Source organism: Sapajus apella, unplaced genomic scaffold (genome assembly GCF_009761245.1).
Source record: "Sapajus apella isolate SASKATOON/1434 unplaced genomic scaffold, GSC_monkey_1.0 scaffold5, whole genome shotgun sequence".
In the NCBI taxonomy this organism is placed as follows: Eukaryota; Metazoa; Chordata; class Mammalia; order Primates; family Cebidae; genus Sapajus; species Sapajus apella.
Genome location: NW_022436945.1, coordinates 5,510,900 through 5,525,420, shown reverse-complemented (window position 1 = coordinate 5,525,420; position 14,521 = coordinate 5,510,900). Strand labels below are relative to the sequence as shown.

General features: G+C 39.9%; 1 protein-coding gene across 1 annotated transcript in view; it reads right to left on the bottom strand.

Annotated features, from left to right (window-relative positions):
• Window positions 1-402: 402 nt before the first annotated feature.
• CD38 (CD38 molecule) overlaps window positions 403-14,521 on the bottom strand; it is an 82,934-nt gene continuing 68,815 nt past the window's right edge. Inside the window, exons 4-8 of the mRNA XM_032272932.1 lie at window positions 12,202-12,287; window positions 7,697-7,770; window positions 6,073-6,165; window positions 5,660-5,746; window positions 403-2,631 (exon numbers count right to left, since the gene is read on the bottom strand). Of these exons, the coding sequence (XP_032128823.1) occupies window positions 2,568-2,631; window positions 5,660-5,746; window positions 6,073-6,165; window positions 7,697-7,770; window positions 12,202-12,287 (404 nt within the window). The 3' untranslated portion in view covers window positions 403-2,567. The remainder of the gene's footprint in view (window positions 2,632-5,659; window positions 5,747-6,072; window positions 6,166-7,696; window positions 7,771-12,201; window positions 12,288-14,521) is intronic.

Genomic DNA, 14,521 nt, shown 5'->3' with positions numbered 1-14,521 from the left:
ACATTTTGTTGTCATTACATTAAATCCTGCCAGGTCTCAAGGTGAATCTTGTTAATAGAGAACAAAAGATGTGTCATAATATGATTCTCAAATGTTAGACTCCTACTGAAAAACAACATTCTTTCTTCTTCAATGTGTCAAAGGATAAAGAGGTGTGAGTAAGGACTCTCAGGTCTTTGTAGACAGCAGCACTGGACTCTTGTTGGCGTCTGTTCCCACTTACTCCACCAAGGAGACACACCAGGGCAGTGACCTATCCTTGCTCCAGCTACCTAACTCACTCAGTCATGGGGTGCAGTAGGTGGGAGGTCCTGCTGTCTGCGGGGTGCCACCCACTTAACATGTCCCTTAATTCTTTCAAACCCGGAAACAACTCTTTTTAAAACAATTATTCAACACAGCTCTTTATTATACTTTTATTGTTTGTATGATTCATTTTTGTCTGTTACAAATATATTTCAAACTAGAGAGTCACAGATGTTAATAAACTTGCCCAATGTGTCACCTGCCTCTTAATTGCACAGTTTTCGCTGCCTTGTGCTACTTGCATTCCAGTTAGAGAATGGTAATTTGTGCCTCTCTGAATCAAGTTCAAGGATAAATGCCCTGTTGGGGAATAGTTCAAAGCCTGTTGTGCTTTGTGTGTGTGAGCTAAAGCCCACCTAATCACCACCTCTCTAGACAGCACCTCTCAGCTGGCTACTGAGTTCTTGGTGGATTGCTTAAAATATATATTAAAATGATCACTCTTCATAGTATAAGTAAATTAATTGCTTCATTATTCTAAGAAAAACTGTGAGAAAATAGCAATGTGTTTATAAAATAACTTAGTTATACAGTATTCTAGGTGTACTTTAATATTTTACTTTATACAATTTTTATCTGTCATACAGAAAAATTATCCAGCGCATACCATACAACAATTTGCCTTTTAAAAGCTCATAAAAGCAGTTTTTCTGTGCAGTATGGAACCTTCCTGAGAAACTTAAGTTACAGATTTAGGAATTGTTCTAAGGAAGAATAAGGCACCAAGAAGCAAGTCGATGCTGTCCCCTTTGTATCACAGTGTGCAGACATGGGTTGAGCTTCCTCCAAACAAGAGCTATGAAAGGCACAGAAAGTTGCCAAGACAAAGCCAAAGAAACAATATGTTTTGCCAAATTATTTGCTAGCTTTGTCTGCTGGTTATGTAAGAGATTTGGATGTGGCACTAAACAGGTTGACACAAATGGTGACCCAGGGCCAAAGTAAGACCTACTGAATGCTGTAATTACTGTGGACTGAGAGACACTGTTTTTGTAACAGGAAAGGATATATACAATCATGTGCCTCAGAACCACTTTTCAGCCAACAATGGACAAAATGATGGACCATGATGGCGATCTCATAGGATTATCATGCTGCATGTTCACTTTTTCTATGTTTAGATATACCAACATTCATCATTGTGTTAACATTGCCTGCAGTGTTCAGTACAGTCACATGCTGTACAGGTTTGTAGCCTGGGAACAAAAGGTTATACCGTGTAGCCCAGGTGTGTAGGAGGCTATACGATCTAGGTTTGTGTAAATACAATCTATGATGTTTACACAATGACAAAATCACCTAATGATGCATTTCTCAGAACATATTCCCATTGTTAAGTGACATATTATGTATATAGGTGTGTGTGTGTGTGTGTGTGTGTGTGTGCATATATATCATATGACTGTATACAGGCATGTGTTTGTGTGTATGCAGTCACATGCACTTACATATATATTTGTGTGTGTGTGTGTCCTTTCAAGTATTCAGTCTAAAATCAAATGACTATATTTGAAAATGTGCTTCAAACATTATAAGATCAAGAACCATTACAATAGGAAAATGGTGAGCCTTGGGAAGTTAGAAAAGGGGCATTAAAGCCCAGGTCATTCCCACAGCCTTTGGGTAAGCATGATGGTGAGTGAAAGTTGGGATGGTAGGAGAAATTTTTACAGCAAATGAGAATGGTGTAGGGAGACAGGGAGTAGTAGCACATTTATGAGTAAAATATGAGGTTTATGGGCAACCAGTAATCCAGTAGAGAAGTCACTTATAAGAAGAGTAATATACATTGTGAGAGAATATTTACACATGTAGGTCAGGAAGTCCTTGGGCCAGAGATGGCAAAGATACCCACGTTAGAAATACAGGGGAAAAAGAAGGGCACAGAAATACATCATGCAACAAGGCCATTCATTTGGAAATGTAATGCTTTCTGAAAACTTGAGCATTCATTTTCTTCACTTGCCTGTTCTAATAAGAGAGGTTTGGTGTGGTCATTTTTCAGTAAAAAGGATTAATATAAAACTTTCATTTTAATTTTATACCATAATTTTTCTTGACTATTGATAGATCACAATAAAAGCTATGCTGATGATGTAAGTTATTTTAAGACTTTGGGGGAAAAGGCTTCTATCTCTGGCGTTGACCTTATTGTGAAGGACCCTCCAAAATCTTCGGCTCTGCACCAGCAAGTCTGCTGAGTCACGTATGTTGACATAAACCACAAGGAGTCAAGGAGGTAAAACACCACAGCAACTGGCTCAGATCTCAGATATGCAAGATGAGTCCTCAGGATTTTTCACACACTGAAGAAACTTGGCAGGTCTATGACAAGAAAGCAAAAAAGGAAATCAAGAGGCCATAGAATACATCTGTGGTCCAATTTGCTAATGGAGGAAACCCCCTTTTTAGCTATAACAATATGCACAGACCACTTAGCATCCATACAAATTCATCTCCTGCAGTGACACGTCAGGAGAGGAGCTGTCCCTATCAGCTGATGATCAAAACACAGCAGGAGCAGCAACCAAGGCCAGGGAACCCCATTGTTTCTGTGGTTAATTTGCTTTCTTCTCTTCAGAAGATTCCTTAGGGAGTGTTGGATCCAGGGTAAAAGGCAGAGGTTATTGACCCTCTGGGAAAGGCTGGAGACCCTCAGCAAGGAGACCAAACTTCCTTTGCACAGAACAAACCTTAGATAAGCATCTAACAAGAAAATGACTATTATTTTCACAAAAAATAGTTAAAGCAAGAGGACCCAATGGGAGTGGCTAGCACATGAATAGGGGGATGGTAGACAGCGAGGAAGAAGATTCTTTAAATTTGATTTTGCTAAATATGAGCCAAGGAAGAGGGAGATCCTCAGAAGCAGCTGCCAACACCCCTGGGCTTCTGGAAGGAAGAGGTGTCAGAACCCGCCCTTGTGATGGGTCACCTCAGGCTCACCCCCAGTCAACTGTCATGACCAGTTGGGTACAGCAGCTCTAAATAGAGTCACTCCATCCTCGCCAATATGGTAACCTGGGATCACCTCATGAAGACATTCTGGGAAAACAAAGTATCCTCTTTATTAAGGAAATAGTGCTATGAAAAAGAAATCTTTCTAAGACTATTTAGGATTTTTGAAGCTACCTTTGCTTTACATTAAATGAAGAGAATATGACTATGTTTATTAATTTCAGTTTCTAATTGGGAATTCAATTTTGAAAAAGCAGTAGCATCTATGCTGTTAAGATGATCTCTGTCCATGAATATGTAAGTATTCATATCCAATGTCCCCATAAAATGGACATGACTTTTCATTTGTTGAATAACATTTTGATGGAGAGAATAACATTTTGATGGAGAGAGAACGTTCTGATGTTTCGAAGCAACATAAAGGAATTAATGTACCCTTTAGGGGTTTTTTTATATGCCACTAGAGGGCCTAGCCAGATAAATCGTGCTGACTGTTAATTTTATAATATCCACCGTTCATTCCACTGGTTAAGACATATAAACATATGTTAAGAAATTCCATATACATTTTATCAGGATCATGAGTATGTGTATTTAAAAGAAAGAGGCTTGGAAATATACATGTTAATAGTGTTTGTCTCTCAGTGATGAAATTTATTAAGGGGTTAATATTAGAGTCATCAGGAAGTCTAATTTGTATAGGTCTAATATACACATATATATGTGTGTATATAATTATACTTCTGGAAGGAAGAGGTGTTTGATTATTAAACAATAACACCAAAAGAGCTAGAAGGAAGTTTGCTAAAATGAAAAGGTTTCTTTGGAATGGAGAGATTTAAACTACAGTCCATGTCTGTATCCCTGACATTCACCTTGGGCTCCCCTAGAGACAAACAACTGTTCTTTAAAGCCACACAGCAGTTAGACACAACAAGGGGTCCTGCCGATCCAGTCATTCAAAGAGTCATGCTGAATATATTACAGCTTCATGGTTTGAGAAAATGAACAGTGATTTTAAGACAATCCCCAAGTTTAAAGTCGCATGATCTGATGCTCTGAAAAATAAGTGTTGGCTTATAAATGACCTGCTTCCCACATGGACCACTGTCTGTACAAGTCCAAATGGAAGCCATGCCCGTATTTTTTTCCAGATGAAGAATGAGTGAGCTCACTTGTATATTAGAGCAGACACAAATGAGGCGTTTGATGAATTGTAATATAAAAGCCCTCTGGTCATTTAGGAAAAAAAGGTTAATGTTTAAAAAGAGAAAAGAAATAAAGAGTATTGGGAATAACGGCATCTTTATTTCCCAGTCTCTATCCAGGTTTCTACTATTCTATCTTCTCCATGCAACACGTCTTTGAACAGCTTAGACTGGACAGGTATCTGCAAGATTTTTTTTATAGTGGCTCCTTCATTCATTCTTTCTGTTTTCCTGTATAACAGCTGTAGAATGATCACGTCCTTTTCTGGCAGTTTCCAGAGAGAAGCGAGCTGACTGATGAGGAATTCAGGTCATTTGGGAAACTAAAGCTATCAGAAGAATCCCTTAAATCTGTCCTTCTGCTTTTCTGATGTGGTTAACAGGAGAAGGTAATGGCAGGAGACAGGAACAATATTCTAGCATCTCAGCTTCTACCTTCTTTGAATAGCTTTTCCCTTCCGTATCAATCTTGTTCCAAGCTATTACATGTGGGAAAATCTCCAAAGATGCTTCTACCAGTGAGTCTTCTATCTACACCATTGGTCACAACTGCTTAAAAATGAGTGAGGGGGTCTTAGTTTTGAAACTAGAATTATAGGTAACTTTAAAAATATATATCCATCTGTAATTTTAAACTGTTTTCTAATAAATACAAATTATTAGTAAAATTTTTAAAATTTTTTTTATTAAAAAAGACAGATCTTTGTAGACTGCCATATGACACCTTATCGCATGTTAGGTATTTGTACTAAGATCCACCTAAGGAAGCTTCGGATGCAAAATGATGTCAAGTCACAAAGATTTTACAGCTTGGGAGAAAGGGCTTAGCAAATCGTTCCCTTGCTCTCTTGAAACTAGCGGGCCAGTGAACCCTGGGCTGGGCCACTCACACTGGGAACCAGTAAATAGGCTGTCAAAGGTTGGGTCAGCTTTAGAGGCAAGTCCTACTTGGGACCAGTAGAGAAGGTTGGGGAAAGGTGGCCAAGTGAAGGCCACTAGCTAAGAAAACCTTCTGGACTAGGCTTGGAAGGAGGGACAGAAATCACCAGAGGTTGCCATCTGAGATCATCATCAAGCCCCAAGAAAGATTCCCACAGCCCTCCAAGCTCAGAGGAGGCTGAGGATAAAAGGAAATTCTACAGATGGCAAGACAGTCATTTTTTTTTCTTCAAGAAGAAATCAATTACCTGTAGATATTCTTGCAGAAAAATGTAATGTTCCTTTTGCTTATAATCAATTCCAGCTCTTTTATGGAGGGATCCTGGCATAAGTCTCTGGGGAAGGAAGAGAAAGTAGAATATTACAAGACCTCACAAACATGTTTTGGGTCTCTTTGCTTTTGTAGCAGGCCCTGGACAAGACCTTTAGATAAAAAGGCAAAGCAGAAGCCCAGTGTCTAAGAGCTCCCGGATCAGCAGGAGAGTTGAAGTGTGAAACAGGTAAATATCCTTTGTAGAAATAAAGTTAAGAGGCTGTTGGGATGAGATTCATGTACATTCATTTTCTGAGTCAGTTTTCTCCCAGTGAGTTCTTGTCACTGTGGATTCTTTCATGAACTGATTCATGAAATATCCCTTGGGTACAAAGTAGTAGCATATACCTGGAATCTCCTCTTCCATCATGCATCACCCAGGCCTCTAGTGTGTGAACCTTCTCTGGTTGCAAACTATGGACTTCCACACTCCCAAAAGTGCTAAAATAGAAGAAGCAAAGAACACCGTCAACCCCAGGCTAAAGCACCCATGCTCCCTTAAAAATCAGCAGGCAGGATGGCAAACTGGCTAGGACCTATCCTTTGGAGTTGACCCATCAAATTGCAAATTAATAACATTTTCTTATTCTGCATGACCCTCAATTAACAAGATTCTCAAAATAAAATTCTTAAATTGTGCAATTATGTTGATTCCTTAAATACTTGCTATTTGAAGAGTGGTCCTTAGACCAACCTAATGAACATCACCTGGGATCTCATTAGAAATGTAGAACTTCAGCCACCACCACTTGCTGAAATGATCTGCAGTTGAACGATCCCCAAGTGATTCCCATGCTCAGCAAAGTTTGAGAGGCAGTGCTTTGAAAGACCACAGTGGCCTGCCCTAATCCCATTCCTAAACTCTTCCCTGTTAGTCTCTGGCAACTGACACTCCAGTACTTAAACCATAATATCAGATCATAAAGTTCTGAAATGTCAATGCTTTCACCCAAAAAACTGGGATCAGAAGAAAAAAGGACAAATGCTTCCTTGTATAATTAAATATCAAAATAGGAGAGAAGAAAAATTATGTGGAGCACCTAGAGTTTCCAAGGCAGATTAATATACGCTTCCTCCTTTCAGTCAGCCTTATGTGGGATTAGAGAACAAAAATTAGAGAGCAAAGACCAAAAAGGCAATTGATGCAGTAAAAACTGTAAGTGTAGGAGAGCAGACAAGAAGACACAGGTGTGGCCAGATTCACTGGTGAGGATCATCAAATGAGAATGACAGCTGATTCTTACTGAGCACTTTCTCTGTTGTCGGGCACAGAGCTCAGCATTTTTCATCCATTGTCTCAGTTAATCTTCCCATCACCATCACCTCTTCAGGTACATATACAGGGGCTTACAGAGGTTGAGTGCCCCACCTAAGGTCACAGAGATAATATGTAATCACCTCCAGTACCTGCTTTTAACCACTATAGCACATTGCTAACAACGTCTGCAAAAAGACAGTGAAGGCCAGGAGCCCAGCACAGTCCCCAATGTTCCCAGTAATGGTTTTACTACTGAATTGGGATACTACTTAACTGAGATTACTACACCCTTCCTGGAGGAAAGGGGAGGTAAGGCAGGTCTTCATGGATGGTGAGGATTTAGACAGAAGGGAGCAGGAGAGGCAGGTCATATGGGGGAACACTGTGAGCAACGGTGATCAATGGGTAGGGTGGAACGTGACGGGAAAGAAAGCTAAGAAAATTACACCATATCTGGAGAAGTTAAGAGCAGGAGATAGATATAGTGCAGTGGCCATTAGAACCTGGTAGAGGATTTTTGGCAAAGAAGAAATCAGACAAAAGCATTGACTTAGGAGACAACTCTCTCCATAGAATTCAAAGTGTTTACCTTTTTTGGCTCAGATCTTCAGAACTGACCTGAAACATGAAAAGCATGTTCTTTCTAGGGATGAAATATCCACTGTGAAATTTGCAACAGTATACTTGCAAACAGGATGCAAAATAAATGTGTACCTGTTTTTGTCAAAGATTTTACTGCGGGACCCATTGAGCATCACATGGACCACACCACAAGCAGTTTCTGCAAACTTAAAAAAAAAAAGAAATGTCCACCATTCATCATGAAAACTTGATCATCATGCTCCAGCAGTTTCATTCAGAACAATACTTAGCAATAGCTAGTTAAGCAAAGATGTTCTATATGGTTTTAGCACAGGAGTGTCAGATCTACGTAATTTTCATTCCAAGCCACTGAACAGATTACGCTTCATATCAGAATTCTTGAAGCAGTTGCTCCAATCTGTAAGTGAACAATGTTCAATGTTGTAGTTCATAGAGCTACTAAATTCAGTGGCTCAGAAGTTAGAAGTCCAGATGAATAAGAGGAATGTCTAAAGGGGGAAGATGAAAGTGTTTTCTCAGTGACAGGCACTGTAAACATTACACTTGTTTAGTGGGAGCAGGTGGATGATTCAGAGACAAGGGAAATGGGAACACCACAAAAGGGGAAACCGAGGAGAGAAGAGGGGACCCTCAGGCCTGGAAAGGCACAGAGAGAAAGGAGGACTGAATAAACGAATGAATAAATGTGCTTGAGCAAAGAGTCTTATTTCTTCATGCAACAAACATTCAGCAGGAATCTTTGTTAGGCTTTGGAAAAAATGAACAAAATAAAGTGGCCTATATGTTCCCTCCAGGAGGCCTCCCCAGACCCTGGAACTGGCTCAGGTACCCTTCGCTGACTCTGACAGCATCTTACATTCCCTCCACATTATCCAACTGTATTGTATTATAATGATGAGTTTAACCTACACACAAAAATTAAAAATTAAAAAAAACACACTGCCTCTGCTACCAGGAAAATAAAGGAATAAGTCTGAAAAAAGAAGGGCATCTGCATATGCCCGTGAGTGAATGGCAAAGATAAAAGTGCTGGTAGCTCACAAGGGTAGGATGCCTTCAATCCTGCACACTTCTGTACTCCCAGTGCCAAGGACTGAGTGGGGAACACAAGGATGTTCTTGATACATATAGAATGTGACTTGGTTTTAAAAGTTCTTAGCAACAGCACTGCCCTAAAACATACCACAGAGTGGTGAAACAGAAACTATTCTCAGAAAAAGAAAAAACAAACAAGCAAAAACTATAAAGTGCCCATGATTGCTCACTGTCCATAGTAAGTACTCAGTTTGTGTATACCTATTTATCTTGTAAGTTGCTTCAGTGTAAGCAACTTACAATTTAGTGTAAGCGGACAAGGAAGCATTTCTTTTTAAGTATATTAGGACAAAAAGAGAAAGGAAGGAAGAAAGAAATGAAAGAAAAAAGTGGGAGTAACAATATACTAATTATAATGCTTCAAAATTAAACTTAGATATTTGAGGTGCTGGGGCAGGTGGAATATAAATTATTTTCAAAGTGGGTGGATTTTGAGTCACATTACAGGATAGTGGTATCTCATTTTAAACATTGCAGTGACCCCATGGAACATGCATATTTTGATTTCCATTTGACAAATGAGGAATCTGAAGATCAGAATGAGTAAAAGAATCTGCCCAAGTTTAAACACAGTCTTCTTATGTCAGCTTCCAGGCTGTTTCCCTGTCTCCATCATAGCAGGGTTTACATGAATCCCCCTAAGACAGAGGTTTAGCTAGGTGCAACCCAGAGTTAAAATCAAACTGTCATTTAAAAGATAGAATTAATAAGCAGATTCAAAGAACAAAATTGAAGAGCATGGCTTTGGAATCAGGAAGACCAAGGTTAGGCTCTTGGCTCTGCAGCTTATCATCCCAGGGAATTGGATGAGTCACTTAACTTCTGAAGCTTAGTTTCTTCACCTTTAATGTGGGGATTTGTCACACTACCTATGGGGATGACTCAATGGGAATGACACAGGAATGTTCCTCAAGGCTTGTCACAGATATGCTGCTATGATTTGAATGTATGTGTTTCTTACACTGAAACCTAAACCAGTGTGATGGTAATAAGCGGTGGGTCTTTTAGGAGATAATTAGGCCCTAAGGGGATTAATACCCTGATAAAAGGGCTCTGGGGAACTAGCTAGGTTCCTTTAACCCCTCTGCCTCTGCCATGTGAGGCCACAGCAAGAAGGCACTATTTTGGAATCAGAAAGCAGCCTCACCAGACATCCAATCTGCTGGCACCTTAATCCTTGATTTCCCAAGTATCCAGAGCAATGAGAAAATAAAATTCCTGTTTTCAAAAAAATTACCAAGTCTCAGGTAATTTGTGGCAGAAGCACAAATGGACTAAGACATATGCACTTAACAAACATATTTCTACCTGGCCCAGCTCCTCAGATGTCTAAGTTTAATTTTGAAGAATTATAATTAGTATATTGTTGCTCCCACCTTCTTTTTTCATTTCTTTTTTCCTTTCTTTCTTTTTTTTTTCCTAATAAACTTGAAAAGAAATGTTTCCTTGTCCACTTACACTGAAGCAACTTACAAGATAAGTTACACAGTCATCTTTGAGTAAGGTAAGAAATAGATGTGGGTATATGTGCACAATGGAATTGTATTCAGGCGTTAAAAATTGTATTCCTGGCCAGGTGCAGTGACTCAACCCTGTAATAGCAGCACTTTGGGACACCAAGGCAGGTAGATCACCTGAGGTTTGGAGTTTGTGACCAAACTGGCCAACATAGTGAAAGCCCCACTCTACTAAAAATACAAAAATTAGCCAGGCATGGTGGCCCATGCCTGTAGTCCCAGCACCATGGGAGGCCAAGGCTGGCAGATCAGCTGAGCTCAGGAGTTCGAGACCAGCCTGACCAACATGGTGAAACTCTGTTTCTACTAAAAATACAAAAATTAGACAGGCATGGTGGCCCATGCACGGTGGCCCAGGTCCTCAGGAGGCTGAGGTAGAATTGCTTAAACCCAGGAGATGGAGGTTGCAGTGAGCTGAGATTGCACCACTGCTCTCCAGCCTGGGCAAAAGAGCAAGACTTTGTCTCAAAAGAAAAATGTATTCTTGTCATTTGCAGCAACATGGATGGAACTGGAGGGCATTATGTTAAATGAAGTAAGCCAGAAATAGATGCTTAAATACTACATGTTCTCATTCATATATGGAAGCTAAAAATAAGCTGATCTTACAGAGTTAAAAGTCAGAACAGAGGCCACTAGAGCCTGAGAAAAGTAGGAGGAGAGGGGATAGGTAGAGATTTGTTATAGAATACAAAATTGTAGTTAGATAGGAGGAATAAATTCTGTTGCTCTTAGCACTGTAGGCTGACTATAGCTAATAATATATTAAACAGTTTCAACAAGCCAGGTGGGGGATGTTGAATGCTCCCAACACAAAGAAATGATAAATGTTTGAGATGATAGATTTGCTAATTACCCTGATGTCATCACTACACCTTACATGTATTACATCACTACATATCCAATAAATGTGTAAAATTATTATGTATCAATTAAAAAAAAATAGGTAGAGTGTGCCATGGTGTATTTCCCAGCCTAGATTTTGAGCCTAGAGTCAGACAGCTCGGGATAAACTCCCACGTGTGCCACTTACTATGTCTGTACATTTAGTAGATTCCTTATTTACTTATACCTTCACATTGTCATGTGTTAAATGAGTACAATACTCACTGTACCTGCCTCACAGGGCTCTGGTGAAGATGCAAGTTCTTAGTTCACATAAAGAGCTGAGGACTGGCCGGGCATGATGGCTCACACCTGTAATCCCAGCACTTTGGGGAGCTGAGGCAGGTGGATCATGAGGTCAGGAGTTCGAGACCATCCTGGACAACATGATGAAACTCCACCTCTACTAAAAATACAAAAATTAGCTGGGTGTGGTAGTGGGTGCCTGTAATCCCAGCTACTCTGGAGGCTGAGGTAGGAGAATGGTTTGAACCTGGGATACGGAGGTTGCAGTGAGCCAATTGTGCCACTGCACTCCAGCCTGGGTGATGGAGCAATACTCTCTCAGGAAAAAAAAATACAAAAATTAGTCAGGTGTGGTGGCATATACCTGTAATCCCAGCTACTTGGGAGGCTGAGGCACTAAAATTGCTTGAACGCAGGAAGCAGAGGTTGCAGTGAGCTGAGATTGTGATGCTGCACTACAGTCTGGGCAACAAAGCAAGACTCCGCCACACACACACACAAAAGAGCTGAGAACTGTACCTGGCACATAGTAAGTGGTCTACACATGTAGATTGTTACGACTGTCTCAGGAATCTAAGACTGATTAATACCTGAATCCGAGAATTAAACCCCAGGTTCCTGGTAGCCAAAGTCAAAGAGTGTGTAAGAGCCAAGATTCTGCAACTGGAGGCCATGGACCATCTATGAATGTTCTAAAATTGGATGTGTACACTTTCTGGCATGTGCTTCTGAACCTTTTTCTCAGGGATAAATCCTATATTTTCATTCCTAAAAGGATCTGTAATCCAAAAGTGTTAAAACCAAGCACTGACTGGATGACATCTTAAGTTCTGTGGTCTCCAAAGCTCTAGAATTTCACTGCTTGGTACTTACCCTGCGGGAAACTGTTTTCCAGAATACTGAAACAGAGTTGTTGCTGCAGTCTTTTCTCCAGTCTGGGCAAGATCGATAGTTTAATTCTAAAAGACACAGTTTATAGAAAATAAAGTGGAAAAGAATGAATATAAATAAGCTCCACTCTTCCCTGGCTATTCAATCATAGTGGAACCATTTTCCAATGTGTCACTGCCAAGACAGAGGCTGGAGAACGGACACATTTTGACCCAATTTAACTAAGTGTCCCCTGAATCCCTTCCAAAGTTCTTACCTTATCTTCCAAATCCCAGATGGGAACACAGTGGCAAGTCATGATTCTGGGAAGTGCTAGCAAAAGTTCATCTGATAGAGATAAGCCCTCTACATTATTCCCAGTCCGGGAAGGATTAGAGGTGAGATCAGTCATTCAGTGGTTGCTTTTGCCAACCACTTTTCTGCTTCCTGACAATTCTCTTTGGCTGAGTTTCCTGCCCTACCTTCTTAAGTCTTCACCACTTACTCTCAGATAGGCTCAGAGTCTTCTTGCATTTGCCCTCATCAAGGCAGTCTTAGCCCTGAGTAAAGTACAATAGATATAGAGCATGAATACATAGTTTCTGTGTCACTTCTCCCAAAGAAATCTGCCTTAATGCACATTTATTGAATTTTAGGTCTTAGAAAGATAAATTTGATGGGAAACTTGCCTTCACAGGGTGCATGATATAGTAATTCTAGGAGTCTCATAATGATTAAATGCTTTAAAACTAAAACCACACAAATAAAAAAGACACATTCCCATGTACAGATGTAAATAATTATTGTGGAGTCAAAAGGAATTATCTTACTGATAGAGGTAAAAAGGTTGACGATGAAACGGACATACATTTTGTAAAGTGCTTTAAAGCATATATGTTTTCATGAATGTAAACCTCTTTTATCTTCACAATCACATCTAAAGAGATTCTCTCAGTTGTCATCTTTCCTCTCCCAATAGGATTCTTCCCCATTGCTGCCTGCCATCATGAAAACATAAACATAACATAAAATAAAAATTTAAAGTTAAGAATAAAAAGAAAAAGAATAAAATTTAGCAAGGAACAGAAATAAACTTAAGAATAAGAATAAGAATAAGCAAGAGAAAAAAGGAGATTTGAAAGTTATGACATAAATTAAGAACTTCATATTAAAACAAACAGACTGGATACAATGGCTCACACCTATATTCCCAGCACTTTGGGAGGCCAAGGCAGGTGGATCTCTTGAGCCCAGGAGTTGGAGACTAACATGGGCAACATGGTAAACTCTGTCTCTACAAAACATACCAAAATTAGCTGGGCATGGTAGTGCATGCCTATAGTCCCAGCTACTCAAGGGGCTAAGACAGGAGGATTGCTTGAGCACAGGAGGTTGAAGCTGCAGTGAGCTGAGATTGTGCCCCACAATCTGAGTGAGAGGGACAGACTGTTTCTGAAAGAAGAAGAAGAGGAAGAAGAAGAAGAATGAGGAGGAGGAGGAGGAGAAGAAGAAGAAGAAAGAAAGAAGGAAAGAAAGAAGAAAAAAAGAAAGAAAGAAAGAAAGAAAGAAAGAAAGAAAGAAAGAAAGAAAGAAAGAAGGAAAGAAAGGAAGAAGAAATAGTAAAATAAATAAACAAGGCAAAACTAAATCAGGTTAAAATGTTCAGAAAAAATAAGCCAAAATACTAAAAAATTAAAATATAAAAATTAGGCCTTTTTACTCCTCCACCTTCTGCCATGTAAGGACATAGCAACAAGCAGAGAACAAGACTTCACCAGACAATGACTTTTTCAGTGCCTTGATGTTGGCCTTCTCAGCCTCCAGAACTAAATACTTCATGCCTAGAGGAGTGACATCAGCAAGATGGCAGGATAGAAAGTCTCAGACTCAACTCTACAGAAAGTTCAACCAGCAATTATCCACAGACCAGGATGTCTTTTTGAAGGCTCCAATACTTGAAAACAAGCTTGAGACACCTAAGTGGTCCATAGAACTGAATGAAAACCAAATTGGATGGGTAAGAAGAAAGATCTCACTTTGACTATGGCACCCCTTTTCCTCCCCCAAAGAAGGACACAAAGCCAGATGGAGAAGATTTTCCTCGGCCATGGTTTCCACAGAGGGAAAGAGAACCAGAGCTAATTATCCATCTTCCCTAGCATTCCAAGATGCTTTCCAGGGAAGCTGAGTTCAGTCTCATTTCACAGGGAATGTTGACGATAGGAGGACAACTAGATTGCACCAGATTAGGTAGAAGCAAAGAAAGGAGGCAGAAGTCATAGTCACCAGCACATGGATCTTGATGGTAGCTCTGTGTTTCTGC